This window comes from Rhizomucor pusillus (assembly GCF_041956525.1).
Source record: "Rhizomucor pusillus strain CBS 183.67 unplaced genomic scaffold VTP01scaffold_1, whole genome shotgun sequence".
Taxonomy (NCBI): domain Eukaryota; kingdom Fungi; phylum Mucoromycota; class Mucoromycetes; order Mucorales; family Lichtheimiaceae; genus Rhizomucor; species Rhizomucor pusillus.
In genome coordinates, this window is record NW_027192143.1 from 303331 (window position 1) to 317124 (window position 13794).

The 13794-nt window shown below is 44.5% G+C and overlaps 8 protein-coding genes across 8 annotated transcripts; 5 read left to right on the forward strand and 3 right to left on the reverse strand.

The window, feature by feature from the left end:
* Window positions 1–24: 24 nt before the first annotated feature.
* On the reverse strand, window positions 25–1029 carry VTP01DRAFT_137 (uncharacterized protein; the record flags this gene model as incomplete). The annotated part of the gene is made up of 2 exons (XM_069379712.1): window positions 25–825; window positions 883–1029. The coding sequence occupies 2 exons, from the start codon at window positions 1027–1029 to the stop codon at window positions 25–27; spliced, it is 948 nt and encodes a 315-aa protein (XP_069244557.1).
* A 556-nt stretch (window positions 1030–1585) lies between these two features.
* VTP01DRAFT_138 (uncharacterized protein) lies at window positions 1586–3791 on the forward strand (the record flags this gene model as incomplete). Its single annotated transcript, XM_069379723.1, has 11 exons — window positions 1586–1816; window positions 1880–1952; window positions 2020–2057; window positions 2119–2166; window positions 2246–2416; window positions 2475–2645; window positions 2706–2963; window positions 3028–3188; window positions 3251–3320; window positions 3379–3496; window positions 3553–3791. 11 exons carry the CDS (start codon window positions 1586–1588, stop codon window positions 3789–3791), a joined length of 1578 nt encoding a protein of 525 aa, XP_069244558.1.
* A 201-nt stretch (window positions 3792–3992) lies between these two features.
* VTP01DRAFT_139 (uncharacterized protein) lies at window positions 3993–4953 on the reverse strand (the record flags this gene model as incomplete). Its single annotated transcript, XM_069379734.1, has 4 exons — window positions 3993–4068; window positions 4126–4229; window positions 4295–4768; window positions 4831–4953. 4 exons carry the CDS (start codon window positions 4951–4953, stop codon window positions 3993–3995), a joined length of 777 nt encoding a protein of 258 aa, XP_069244559.1.
* A 138-nt stretch (window positions 4954–5091) lies between these two features.
* On the reverse strand, window positions 5092–5768 carry VTP01DRAFT_140 (uncharacterized protein; the record flags this gene model as incomplete). The annotated part of the gene is made up of 5 exons (XM_069379746.1): window positions 5092–5168; window positions 5239–5323; window positions 5402–5439; window positions 5502–5549; window positions 5609–5768. 5 exons carry the CDS (start codon window positions 5766–5768, stop codon window positions 5092–5094), a joined length of 408 nt encoding a protein of 135 aa, XP_069244560.1.
* A 2317-nt stretch (window positions 5769–8085) lies between these two features.
* Window positions 8086–8982, forward strand: VTP01DRAFT_141 (uncharacterized protein; the record flags this gene model as incomplete). Its single annotated transcript, XM_069379757.1, has 8 exons — window positions 8086–8172; window positions 8245–8274; window positions 8339–8365; window positions 8435–8483; window positions 8543–8560; window positions 8620–8671; window positions 8739–8817; window positions 8884–8982. The coding sequence occupies 8 exons, from the start codon at window positions 8086–8088 to the stop codon at window positions 8980–8982; spliced, it is 441 nt and encodes a 146-aa protein (XP_069244561.1).
* A 183-nt stretch (window positions 8983–9165) lies between these two features.
* Window positions 9166–10439, forward strand: VTP01DRAFT_142 (uncharacterized protein; the record flags this gene model as incomplete). The annotated part of the gene is made up of 2 exons (XM_069379768.1): window positions 9166–9204; window positions 9264–10439. The coding sequence occupies 2 exons, from the start codon at window positions 9166–9168 to the stop codon at window positions 10437–10439; spliced, it is 1215 nt and encodes a 404-aa protein (XP_069244562.1).
* Window positions 10440–10506: 67 nt separating this feature from the next.
* Window positions 10507–11001, forward strand: VTP01DRAFT_143 (uncharacterized protein; the record flags this gene model as incomplete). The annotated part of the gene is made up of 2 exons (XM_069379779.1): window positions 10507–10681; window positions 10835–11001. 2 exons carry the CDS (start codon window positions 10507–10509, stop codon window positions 10999–11001), a joined length of 342 nt encoding a protein of 113 aa, XP_069244563.1.
* Window positions 11002–12260: 1259 nt separating this feature from the next.
* Window positions 12261–13746, forward strand: VTP01DRAFT_144 (uncharacterized protein; the record flags this gene model as incomplete). The annotated part of the gene is made up of 4 exons (XM_069379790.1): window positions 12261–12563; window positions 12624–12727; window positions 12785–13051; window positions 13107–13746. The coding sequence occupies 4 exons, from the start codon at window positions 12261–12263 to the stop codon at window positions 13744–13746; spliced, it is 1314 nt and encodes a 437-aa protein (XP_069244564.1).
* Window positions 13747–13794: the final 48 nt, after the last annotated feature.

Here is a 13794-nt window from a genome sequence, read left to right on the forward strand (position 1 = left end):
CAAGACTTAAGGGAATGCGCGTGCCTATAATTGTTGACTCGTGGCCTGTGTCAGCGCATCTGCCATTATGCTATCTTTGATGCCATGCACCGTGTCTTGGAGTTGTTTAATCCGTGCTTCCGCTTCAATTTTGATCCTGTTAACTTGCTCTTCTACCAAGTGCTTCAAATAGTCTTCAACTGTCATACCCAGTTCTTCCTGACTAAGAGTGAAATCACTACGTTCAACTTCGAGTGACATATTAGGTAAATCGGCAGGGAAGGGTATAGCTGACGCGTTGTCAGTGTCAATGTTCTTGCCGCTTCTTCCTGTAGGTGACGGGGGAGACGACAGTCTGTGACGCTTTCTGGGATCATCTGTTTCGTCTGCCTCGGGATCGAGGGGCCTCTTCCGTCGCGCTGACGATACGGTAGGCGTGCTTCCGAGGATTTCGATATGCATGAATTTTGGATTCCTGACGATGGCGTCTCCGGACGGTCTGATCGGCGAAAGTGTCAATTCCGTCAAGTCCTTGTCGTCCTGAATAAAGTCGTCGAGAGATGCAAACAAGCTGCCAGTGGGTTGCGACGACCCTGCAGCCGGTGTTTCTGTGCTAGATGTCGTGCGTTGCTGTGGCTCCTTCGTGCTCGGACCCGCAGGCGGCACGTTAGGCATGTTTGCATTGTTGCTATTGTTAGAGTTTGACTGAGAGTTCGCGGGCGTTGATGCTGAGGAAAGTTTGTTTTTTGATAGACTGAGAGACTTCTTTTTCGTTACAGACGCTGATGATGGTATAACTCTTGGTACTGCCCGAGCTTTGCCTTTGTCCTTTCTGGGCTTTTCCACCTATCAGTTATCGTTCAGAAAACAAAGAGCGATATGTATTCGTTTGGTGCAGTGTACCTGTACTGTATTGTGCTGAATGGAATTAATATCAACCCGTGCAGAACTTGGCTCTTTTGAATTACTCGTCTCAGTATCCTGTTCTTTCTCTGCATTGGCTTTTCGTGCTTGATTGGAAGCTTTTTCTTTTCTAGTTGATCTTGTCATCCTCTTTTGAGTTGGCTGCCGAGACGCTGAAGCTGCAGGCCCATTTGAGGTAATATTTGGTGATGGATCATGTGTGGGTACTTTCGTGATGTCTTTGGGAAGGATATTTTTGCTTCTTGCGCTTTTGGTTGAAGGTGGAGCATCCTCGACACGTGTAAGGTGTTTTGGAAGTATTGTCGACGGTACACTCTTTTGCTTTTTAGAGTATGTAAGCGGGTTTTTGGGTCTCGACGGTTTTCGCGCAAGTTGCCTTTGATATGCTTTATCAAGATCCCATATGCTGTCATTTAGTATCGAGTCAAGATCCTCGCTGTTACTCGTTTGCTTGCTTCCGGATCCTGCACTGGTTCTTGTTGCCTTTGTTTTTCCTCTCTGCTTTAATTAGACTTTGCTAAAATGGAACATGGCAAACTGAAGGTCTTACTGCTTTGACCATTGAAACTGAAAGAGAGAAGCACTGCGGAGAAGAGAACGTTGGCAGCTGTCATTTAAAGGAACCACCAACTTTGGTCTGTCTGCCATTCATTGAAAGACAGCGTCAATATTTCTCGCCACAATGTTGATCGTCTCGGCAAGGCTTCGATTTGCAGGGAATGCACGGAAGGCGCTCAATGTCTGGTACGCTCATGGATATCGCTACGTGCACAATCAGCCTGCGCGATTACGATTTGCACCAAGTCCAACTGGTCAACTGCACCTCGGAGGACTCAGGACAGCCCTATTCAACTATTTGCTCGCAAAGAAGACAGGCGGACAGTTTATACTTCGCATAGAGGACACAGATCAGGTAAGGGATCAGCGCGTGTGATTGCTTCTTGGAGAAGAATAAATAATGGAAACGGTTTCATAGACACGGTACGTAGAAGGTGCAACCGAAAAGCTGATAGCTGCGCTTTCTTGGGCAGGCATAAGATACGACGAAGGTACACACAATTGGCAGAGAAAATAATATGCATTGTTGCTAATTAGCGAGAATGGCTCACTGTAAAGGTCCCAACGTGGGTGGTCCTCACGAACCTTATTTTCAGGTAGCAACAGTCAGGGTCCTGATTGTTTTCTGTCGCTCAAATTTTAAACGATGAATCTTAGTCCCAGCGAACAAAGATATATCAGCAACACGCGGAGCAACTGATTGAGGTTCGTATTTTTCGATACTTCGCTAGTTCTATGATTTGGCATCCAGATCTCCTAAGTAGATTCGTAACCTTCTATACAGGACGGCCATGCATATCGATGTTTCTGCTCTCCTGAACGCTTGGATCAAGTACGGGATGCAGCAAGGAAAGCTGGAAGAAAAATTGCATACGATAAGCACTGCGCACATTTGAGCAATCAAGAAATTAAAGATCATCTCGCAGCAGGCACGCCGTATACAGTGAGACTGCGCGTAAGTGTTTGCTGTCTATGACCACATTCAGTGGTAAGCCTCTCAATGTTGATAATAGACACCAGAAGGAATCACAAGCGTTGATGACAATATCCATGGCAAAGTGACCTTTAGCAACAGCACGCTAGATGATGGTATCTTGCTCAAGAGCGATGGGTATCCTACATATCATTTGGCAAACGTTGTCGACGATCATATGATGGGTATAACGCATGTTCTACGCGGCGATGTAAGCACGCTACTTTGCTTTTGCGATTTTGTGTACTTAATCAACAACAACTATAACTAGGAATGGCTCCCCTCTACGCCTAAACATCTGATTCTGTACAAAGCTTTTGGCTGGAAACCACCTCAATTTTATCATTTACCACTACTTCTTAACCCTGGAGGAGGAAAAATGTCGAAAAGGAAGGGTGATGCCTTTGTGGAACATTACATTGAACAGGGATACTTCCCAGAAGCTGTTAATAACTTTGTCGCCCTGCTTGGTTGGAGTCCACAGGACCCTGAGAATGAAGTATTAACATCAGATGAATTACTAGCTGAGGTAAGGGATTTAGAAACCTTTTTTTGGTGTGACAACAACAAGTGAATAATTAACCCATTTTTAGTTTGATGTTAAAGGTCTCAACAAGTCACAAGCAATTGTGGATATGGGCAAACTTGGTTGGTTGAATAAGCAACATTTGCTTCGAAGAGCTGAAACGTTAGAAGGCCGCAAAGAGATGGCGAGATCTTTGAAACCACTTCTTGATAGCAAATTCGGAGAAAGGTATCTGCCGTCATTGTCGAGTCTTGTTCTACAGTAGATATTCACAATGCTTTCACACGAAGTGTACGGCAAGCAGACAAAGTAGATAGATTAACTGTGGACTATATCGAACAAGTCATAGATTGTGTCAGGGTAAAACAGCGATGATAAACGGAGGAGCAAAAGGGAAATCTCCTAACATCCACCGTAGGAACGCATCCGGAATATCCATGACGTACCAGATTTCTGCCAGTATTTCTTTGTCGAGCCCGACTATACATCTCAAGAAGCTATTGACATGAAAAAGAAACTCAAGAAACAAGCAACAGGTAAATTATAGTATAGGCAGATGAAAAATAACTAGGCTCTTACGCATCAATTCTAGATCTTGTATTCTCAAAGGAAACTATCGAATACTTGCAAAATGTATCGACTTTTGACGTTCAAACGCTTAATGAGTATTTCAACAACTTGGCAAAGCAAAGTGGTGCTAGCTATAACAAGATATTGACTGCAATTCGTTACGGTGTAACGGGCAAGAGCATAGGCGCGTCCATCGCACACACAATGGTTGTACTGGGACGTGGAACGTGCATAGAACGTTTCCAAAATGCACCTTTGTAGACTGTGACATAGCTTTGTATATATATCTCATTTACAAAATATAACTGCTTCCATGCTGCGAGCATATATTATTTATATAGACATTGAAATTTATTGATTGATTCGCACATAAATATATCATTTCTACTCTTATCGCTGTGTACTTTTTGCTTATTTAAACATGAGAAATACTTAGACCTCACAGGCTGTAAAGTATAAGGTTCAATCAATTTCAGGTACGATGCGGTCACATCCGTACTCGCTCCTGCCAGCGTTGCAGTCCTCGTACTCCTGGCAGCTGAAACAATCCAATGAGCAAAAGGATTAGATAGCACGCGCGGAACTAGTTGCCTACCATCGAATACAAAAGCGGTTCAAGTTTGGCTCTATCAAGGACACGTAATAGGGGTACCCCTTGCAGTGGGATCCAGGGGGTGCTCCAGAACCATGATCATCGTACTGTCAAACCGCAGGGATAATTGAGACATTGTTTCTCGAACAACTGCATTTCGTATATTCATTACCTGTCCTCCACTGTCAGACGACGATAGAGAATACGCATCTCGGTCAATTGATCCACGGACTTGAACGAAACCTTTCTGCAGATCCTGAGCAAAATGTGCTGAGGTGATGAATCCAGGAGGCAGCGTTGAGGCACCAGGGACATTCACATTTTCATTCGTACAGAATGCGCGCGCAGATTTCTCCGAGTCAGCAATGGCGCTAGGGTCATCCTCGCCACCATTGTCGTCGCGGTTGCCCGGTGATAGTGGCAGCATTAGACAAAAGTTATTGTCGGTCTCAACAGCAACAGTTAATCCATCCTTGTATTCAACGACCCGTTGCTGCGACGACTGGTCTTTTGATTTCTTTGGAGTTTTTGGTGCTATGTCCTGTTGCTCGTATTCGTCGTCTTCGTCTTCTTCTTCGTCTTCTCCTCCGTATAACACTTTCTCTACTCTTGCAGGGTGGGATACAGGAGATTGCTGGAGATTATCCTTGCAATAACACCTATCAGAATATCGAAAATCCACAGCAAAGGATGCAGTGTAATACGTACAATGGCCGCGGGATATGGGTTGTTTACTGAATCCTGTTTGCCCACGAAAGGTAAATAGAGTGCATGTACCCGGGTAAGAAGGATGGTAGCCAAGAAGAATACAACGTAGTGAAAGAAATGCATCGAAGGTAGAACGTAAAGCGTTATTCAAAGATTATTTTGCCATCCGGTTTAAATAGTTCTCAAAACCAGGAGCAGCATACATAAAATAGAACGGCAGTAACGTTGTATGCCGCATACAGGGGCAAGGTATATCGTTTATTACCATTTCATGTCAGGGTTCTTTTTGAATGTTTCGTATGCTTCGCGGTTAAAAAAAGATAGTTCTGCTTCGTTCTCTACAATGTGATAATTTGTTTGATATGAATAATTGCAAGACTCGGCAGTTACTTTGCAATTAGGACATACCTAGACCGAGCCATGCCAGGGTTGCAGAATCATCAGCGAAAATAAGCTTAGCATCATCTTCCATATTGATGATAAGGTTTTGTGTCTAAAACAATTAGCATAGGTTTGTCCTAGTCAAAAAGAAGATCTTTCTGTGAGCTGTTCTAACAAAGCTTAGGCTTACCTTGTGGCCGTGCGCAACAGTGTAAAGTTTGAGCGTGTCTAAAAAACAAATAAATCCCTTGCTCCTTTTCCGGCCTCCCCAAATCTCGATCAATTGTTACCAAATTGTACATTGTGATAGGGTTTCCAGCCAGGTGTTGTCTTGATTTCTATTATCACGCTTTTGAGTTGTCGTAATTAAACCTTTTGCATATCTACGTCAACCTACTTTCCCGCACAAGCTCCTTGAGTTCGCCAACCGTCGTTGTTTCGAGATTCAGGTGTTGCAATACAAGACTTTTGCAAGTACGGTACTCAAATGACTTGATGCATCGCACAGTGATGACTGCGTCAGTCGAAGGTCTGGCATGACTAGTCAAGGTATCCATTCTGATTGCTGTTGATCGATCAAAAGAGCAATTTTTTTCTTGGAGAGAATGATCCAGAAGAAAGGTGTTTCATCCCCAGCTCAAGAGGTCAGTTCCAAGCTCCATTATTGTAGGATGGTTAACTATCTTTTGCGCTCTACAGCAGTCATCTATGCGTCTGACGATTGAAATTTGTTACGCGTGTTATTGGCATATACAGGCGACCTTAGTAGTCAATGACGCCAACCAAAGTGAATCCAAGAAACTGGATAGCTTCCTTCCGATCTTTTCAATCAACAACGCCGACACAAACTAGCCGGATAAGATGCCAAGATTTGAGATTGCTCAAGGCTTTTTTAACAATAGTGCCCTCCTGTTTAAAGATCCTCCGGGGCAAATGTCATTGAGATGAGAATAAGAGCTTGGTTCAGGTTCGTAGTATCACACCATGCTTTTCAGAAAGGTTGTGAAACAAACAAGCATCCAACTGCATTGGATGCCATTGCACTGACCAATATCAATAAAGGAACAGCTTAATAGGCTCCAAGTGAGTTTAGGATTGCTCTACTTACGAAAATGGTTCAAAATATATCAGTCAATAGTCACTGCGTATATACTTGTATCTTCATTTCCTAACTGGATGAAACCCCTGCAAATTTGCTTCTCTGAATATCGGATGCGCGCAAGACGGTACTTGGCACTGCCTCCGGTGTTTAACTTTACGAGCACTACAGATGTCCCCAATTTTGGGATGATAAGTTCAAAGGATTTGGTTCGGGCAGAGATAATAGTCACTCTTGGACAGACAATAGCTGCGTATGTGATTGATGAGATTATGGTTTACGACACAAACGCATGCTTTCACATCGAAAATGTTTACAAGAGAGCCATTTATGCTATACGACAACAGTAAAAGCAAAGCAGCTTTTTGAAATAGTTAATATCGGTGGAAAAAGCAAATTTTTGCATTGAAACAAAGGAGCTCTATGAGATCGCTCAACATGTCACGGATATTGTCAAACAAGTAGAGTATGTACTACCTTTGCAAACACTAGATCCTTATTCCTCTAATGTCATTGTTAGCGTGATCACATAATATTAAGGGAGGCACTCAAAAAAGCAAAACAGAAACCGAAGGATTCAGATGACACGGTAGTGTCCATCCCATTTGTAACCTGCTATTGTAGTTTTCGGCAACGCAGAATTCAAGGCGCGTGTGCCCTACAAAGGTTAAAAGACGATGCTTTGTCTCATGAATTGAGCCTTAAATCTGAGGAAGGAAACTAGCAATGAGGGCGTTGGGGATAAGATACATGTAAAAGCTTTGCAATAAGTAATAAAACACTCCATTTATAATCTCTTGACCTTAGTGCAGACCAATTATCGATCTTAAGGGAATACCCCCTCAAGCAACAACAGAGCGAAATACATTACATTGCATTTTCCATACTATGATGTTCAAATGACTTCTACGAGAGGTCGTCGATTAATTTCCAATGGTAAGTAAGGTACACTTTCCTTTGGAATAACACGGCTACTGTACCAATTTCTGTTTATGGGCGACGAAGTACTAAAAGTTCAGAGGAACTTGGGAAGTGCTCTATACTCTGCATTTTGGATAATGCGTGGTAGCGCTGGATATACTCATCGCAGGGCAACGTGTAGGGTTTTATCGTCGCCAGCAACAAATAGACTATATTCACAGTAGTCGTCTGTAAAGACAGAGGACTTCAAGATTTCCAATATTCAACTAAATGATGATTTATACACTTTATACAGCTCCAATCCATCTTCACATCGTTCTTTGATATCCATTGCTCGTCATTTAAATCAGTGCAGATATGCCTAATCACGAGTTATTGAGACAATACACTGTAGCTTTATAACTCAGATGTACCGTTGGAGTTTTAAGCATGCTTTTCTAGACTCTCAGTGTCACTTGGAGTCTATTGCTCCAATCTTTCGACCGCATATTCTGCAGGTTCTTTGCAAAGCTTTAAAAGTGTTCCCTCCCGCGCTGAGCCCAAAACCTTGGGAAGGATGGCTGGAAAGAACAACAACTTCAATAGAGTTATATCCGAGAGTATAAGGCTGAGATAGACGCTGCTGTGTGATATGCCACGCGCATACGTCAAGAGTGGCGAAGGTTGTTCTAGCGGAATTGCTGCACTTCACCTTCCAATTTTCTTAACGGGTCACAGCAGCAATGTTTTATGTTGTCCAACCATCAGATGCGAGATGATTGGCTGAGCATTTTGGCGCGGTTGTTCGCAAAGTATACTTAAACCACCTCTCATCTTTTTCCTTTTCAACTTTTCCTCCTTCTTCTTTTATCAATATGCAAGGTTTTCCTCTTGACTGCTGGTTCTACATCAAGCTTAGCGGTACCGAGTCGGTTCTCGATATCGACGACGGCTCCACTTCGGCAAGTCTTTCTTTCCGTCACGCTTTTTTCTGAATGCACGCACTTACCCGAGTTACTTTTTAACCAACTTAGAGCGATGCCAAGCTCATCATCTACGAGAAGGTAACGTGTGCATGAAGATACTCCGTTTATGAATCTTGCATTTCTGACAAGAGCTTCTCTGCAGAAAACCGGAGACGATTGCGACAACCAGGTAATGACGGGAAAGATCTGTTACACATGGCTTGCGTTCAAGCTCAATCGCATGTGCGCGTGTCTGTAGCTGTGGCGTTATGATGACGGTTTTCTGATTAACAAGAAGTCCGAGCTCGGTAAGTTGGAAATAACCGGCAGATGTAAAGCATTAATATTTTTAACATCCCGTATTTAGTATTGGATATCCGTGGAGGTAAACAGGAAAAAGGAAATAGTTAGTTGGCACGGCGGGGATAACTGTCTTGGCTATAGGCGATCTGAAGCCCGAGTCGCAAATTGTACAATATGACCGCAAACGTACCATGTAAGGCATATGCGTATAGCAGGCTTTAAAAATGTTTGCGGATTTCTGATGGATTGAATCTCTTTAGGACTGCCAACCAGAGATATGGATACCGCGATGGATACATCTATGTCCGTGCAGATCCACGCCTGGTGCTCGATGTCAAGGTAAAGGGACTCTGCTTTCTATAAACAGGCGCATGGCTGACATGACCTTAACTGTTCTTCAAATAGGGTGGCAGCACCGACAATAAGACCGAAGTCATCTTGTATACCCGCAAGGAGGGCGATGCAGCTAACCAGCAATGGGAAGTTGAAGTTTTCCAGGAATAAGCCCTCAATAAACTTTTGCAGTGATCGCATTACTGCTATCAACCATGGACAATGAAATACTGTATCTGTGCCCTTCTTGGTGATCTTTGACAGCTTGGAATAACACTCCGCGCGCCGGTGCCCCTGAACACCGTCCGTGTCCTCCCATACACTCTCTCTTTCCTACTCATCTCTAGAGCCATCATGAAAACTGTCACATGCACGGCTCCCGTTAACATTGCCGTGAGTTATTTTCGTGACTAATCACTGCAACATTGTAGTCATTCCAAAGCTTTGTACAGGTCATCAAATATTGGGGCAAACGCGACACCGAGCTTATTTTGCCCACGAACGATTCGCTGTCGGTGACATTGTCCCAGGGCATATTGCACAGCAAGACCACCATCTCGGCTGCCAAGGAATATACCCAAGATCGTTTGTGGCTCAATGGCAAGGAGGAAGATATTACCAAGAACAAGCGTATGCACAACTGCTTCCGTGAAACTCGTGCGTTGCGTGCCAAGATGGAACAAGCTGATCCCAGTCTCGAGCCATTGTCAACCTACCACGTTCACGTCTGCTCAGAAAACAACTTCCCTACTGCAGCTGGTTTAGCTTCCTCGGCATCCGGTTTGGCAGCACTTGTGTACACCTTGTCCAAGCTCTTTGATCTACCAATTACCACCTCTGAGCTATCCCGAATTGCTCGCCAGGGCTCTGGCTCTGCTTGCCGCTCTCTCTTTGGAGGCTTTGTAGCGTGGGAGATGGGCAAAGCAAGCGATGGCTCTGACTCGATGGCTGTGCAGATTGCCCCTGAAACCCACTGGCCCGAGCTCGAAGCACTTGTTTGCGTTGTATCAGATGCAAAGAAAGGCACCTCGTCCACCGAAGGTATGCAGCACACCGTGCAGACCAGCGCGCTGATGCAGGAGCGCTTACGTGTCGTTCCCGAGCGTATGGAGAAGATGAAGAAGGCTATACTGGAACGCGACTTTCAAACTTTCGCCGAAATCACCATGCGCGACTCTAACCAATTCCACTCTGTGTGCCTCGATACTTATCCTCCCATCTTTTATTTGAATGACATTTCTCGTGGTATCATTCGCCTAATCCATGCTTACAACAGCACATCGCCCGATGGCAAACTCAAGGCTGCATACACTTACGATGCTGGACCGAACGCTGTCATCTATGCGCCAAAGGAAAATATGCGTGAAATCATCAACTTGATCGCCCATTACTTCCCACCTGCATCTCCAGAGATCTACTTTAACGATCCCTACAAGGTCCTTGACGGACCTTTGGGTCAAGACTTTGTTCCCAAGGGCCACGCAAACTTCAACGAAAAAGTGATCCCTGTCTATCCTCCTGGTAGCGTCAGTCGTCTTTTGCATACCAAGGTGGATGATGGCCCTCGTGTGTTGGGAGAAACTGAATCGCTTTTGGATGCCTCCGGCCAACCTAAGCGATTGGCATAATACTTTAGTACCGATTACTTTCGATTGCATATCGTAATTTAATATATTGTTCAAGATATTTGATTTAATGTCGTCATTTATCGCTGTTGAAGATGTTTTGGATGACGGGCAGGTCTACGGGCAATCATCTCGGGATTTACATATCCATTTCAACCATTCATTGACCTGGCAAGTAAACGGTCGCTGCTACTGCGAGTTAACATTGGCAAAGCAAGCATGCGAGGATGGAAACAACTGGCTTCGTTGGATATTTCAGTTTCGCATCGAGGATTCTTGAGGCCGGCATAATTACGTCGCTGGTAGGCCTTGTCAGCGCATTTCGTTATACATTAAGAGCAACAATTTGGAAACGTACAATCAAACGCATCCTAAGAGATATCAATATTATTTCATAGTACATCTCTCCTTGGTTCAGGATAATATGGCTATAGAATCAAGGAAATTCTTTGTGATGCGTACCGGCAGCTCCAAAACGCAAACTGGATTAGCTATGGATGGAACAGGCATCCGTAAACTTGGCAAGCCGAACGTTTCAAGCGCGATAGCCGCAATCATGCCATAGCTCTCATAGGCGACGCAGATGGCAAGCTCGGCGTAGTCCTTTCGGAATGATTGGAGAAGAAGCAAAGTGGACTAGACGCGTAACTGTTTCTCGCAACAGCCTGTCGACGGACAACGCAAGATACAACAAACGCGTACGGTCTATGGCAAACGAATAGTGCGCTCCAAGACAATTGATCACAACGAAGCGAAGAAGCAATCTCTGGGGCAGTCAAAAGAACAAAGATGTTCCCAGAGCTTCAGATGTGGCCATACAAATGCTCACTCTACACACAATATAGAAAAGTAATGCAACAGCAGAGTAAAGAATGTTTACAAAAGTTTTGTTTAATCAAAATATTCATTTTCATTTGTTTATAAAAAAAGATTGGTGCCGTTAGTTCACGTTGTTGCCAACGATATATCCAGGGACCACCGCGAGGAGGCGGCACCGCCAGTCCCCACCCACCAATGCCTACCTCCCCCTAGGCTTCGACGTCGAGCTGGTATCGGACTCCACCGAAGGATCAGACAATGGGAGGTGTTCACTACGGGTACACTTTTAAGTCCCCTGCCGATGCCCAGTGGGGCGCGTCAGCGGGGAAGGTCGCAGGAGTCCCAGCACGAAGGGCAACAAAAAATTCTGCTCCGTTCCATTTTAAAAAGCGCTTTTGGATATTTTGTTACTTGTGGTACTTTGTGGTGTTTTGAAAAGTCACAGAATTGAGCGCTCTTTTTAACTCCATATAAATGTACGCTAACTTTGATGGATAATAGCAAACTTTTTAATAGCAAAAAGTAGAAAATTGTGGTGGCTACATATGTAGCAAAGTCTCGAAAACGACACACCGTGACGTGATTGGCTGGAATAATAACCTTCCGCTCCACAAGCATTATTCACGAACGATGCCGCAGACCACTTAAACACCAACATCCCTATGAAGCTCATTCTTATTTCGGAAACCGGATGTATTCTAATTCAGGAGGGCACAGAGTAAGTCAGAAAATTAGCATGTCATATCCTCAAAAAGCAGCAGCTTATGGAACGGGGCGCTTAAGTTCTACACTTAATGACTTAGATAATGATAGTGACGGAAGATGCAGGAATCTAAAGAGATTTGAAATGAGAGAAATTGGAATATGGTAAATAATGTAAACCTCAAGATGGGCGTCTGTAGACCTACCCTTTGGATAACCTTTGCTTAATGCATTTTCCGGTCGCTGATTCTGCTGTAACTCCGGCCCGTCAGTCAGTTTTCTGCTTCCACCCACAGCTGCAATATGGATCTTACTGCGCGTCTACGAGATTGCATCCACCATCCACAGCAGCGAGAGAAAGCTGAAGGATTCAAAAGTATAATAGTTGACATTCTTTCGCTGCCACCAGCAGAGCAATCCAAGAATCTCAAAGCATACGTGGAAGCAGTTCTGGACGAGCAGGTTGGACTGGTCGTAGCGCGCCAGCTCCTCTCTGAATTCATTAGTCTATTCGACTCGCGCATCACCGACACCGATGTGCAAAAGGAACTCTTGTCATTTGCGATCGATCACGCACAGCCACGAGCGGTTAGCTTTGAAGAACAGGTGCATACTGCGTCTCTCTAATAACTGCAGCGAAGCTCATTGCTTTATTTCGTCCGGTAGCTCTCACAAATGCGAGAAAAGTTAGCGGGCGTGTATGAATCCGAAGAAGACTTTCTGGAGGCTGCAAAGATACTACAAGGCATTCCTTTGGATTCTGGGCACAGGTTTGATCGTGTTTATGCAGCGACCATGCTTGATATTCATGCACAGAAAAATCGTAGATCTATTTCAGATGACTATAAACTGCGTATTTACATTCGAATTGTACGATTACTCTTGGAGGTCGACGAGGCCGTGAGCGCCGAAGCGTACCTGAACCGCGCGGCGCTGCTCATCCCGAATTCAACGGATTTTGTGCTTGGCTTGACTTTCAAGTTATCTCAAGCTCGGATCTTGGACGCAAAACGACGGTTTCTGGAAGCTTGCTCCAAATATCACGAACTGAGCTATGTGACCCAGCTGGATGAGGACGAGCGTATACAGTGCCTGTATGTATATTTGTTAACGATCAACAAAATAGTAACTAACAGATCCTCCAATCAGCATGGCTGCCGTGCAATGTGCTTTGTTGGCAGGTGCGGGTCCTCGAAGATCACGATCTCTGGCAACATTGTACAAAGATGAACGAACACACCATTTGCCTATATTTCCTATTCTCGAAAAGACATATCTGGAGCGCGTTATTCGGCCCGACCAAGTTGCTGAATTTGCAGCGACTTTGAGACCTCATCACAAAGCGAAGCTGGCGGATGGCACTACGGTTTTTGAACGGGCTATCCGTGAGCACAATCTCTTATCAGCATCGAAAATCTACAACAATATCAAATTTGACGAGTTGGCAGCATTACTTGATGTATCCAGTGAGAAAGCCGAGGAGATAGCAGTCCAGATGATCACGGAGAACCGGATGGTGGGCAGTATCGATCAACTCGAAAAGCTTATATCGTTCGAGTCCGGCGGTGCAGCACACAACGAGCGAGGCGATTCAATCACGGCAGCGGCAGCTGCAGCGAACGGTACACCGCAAAATGCTAAACGAGTTGAGCAATCCATGCTTGAGATTATCAAATGGGACTCTAGCATTCAAGCTCTGTGTCATGATATCGATTCTATTATCCAGTTGACTCATGCAAAATACCCGGAATACGTTTTAGCAAAACTGCAGGCGACGGGAATAAAATAAAAGTGTGGGGTAGTCCCTGTGCAACCTTAACCTTTTGCTTTCCATTTC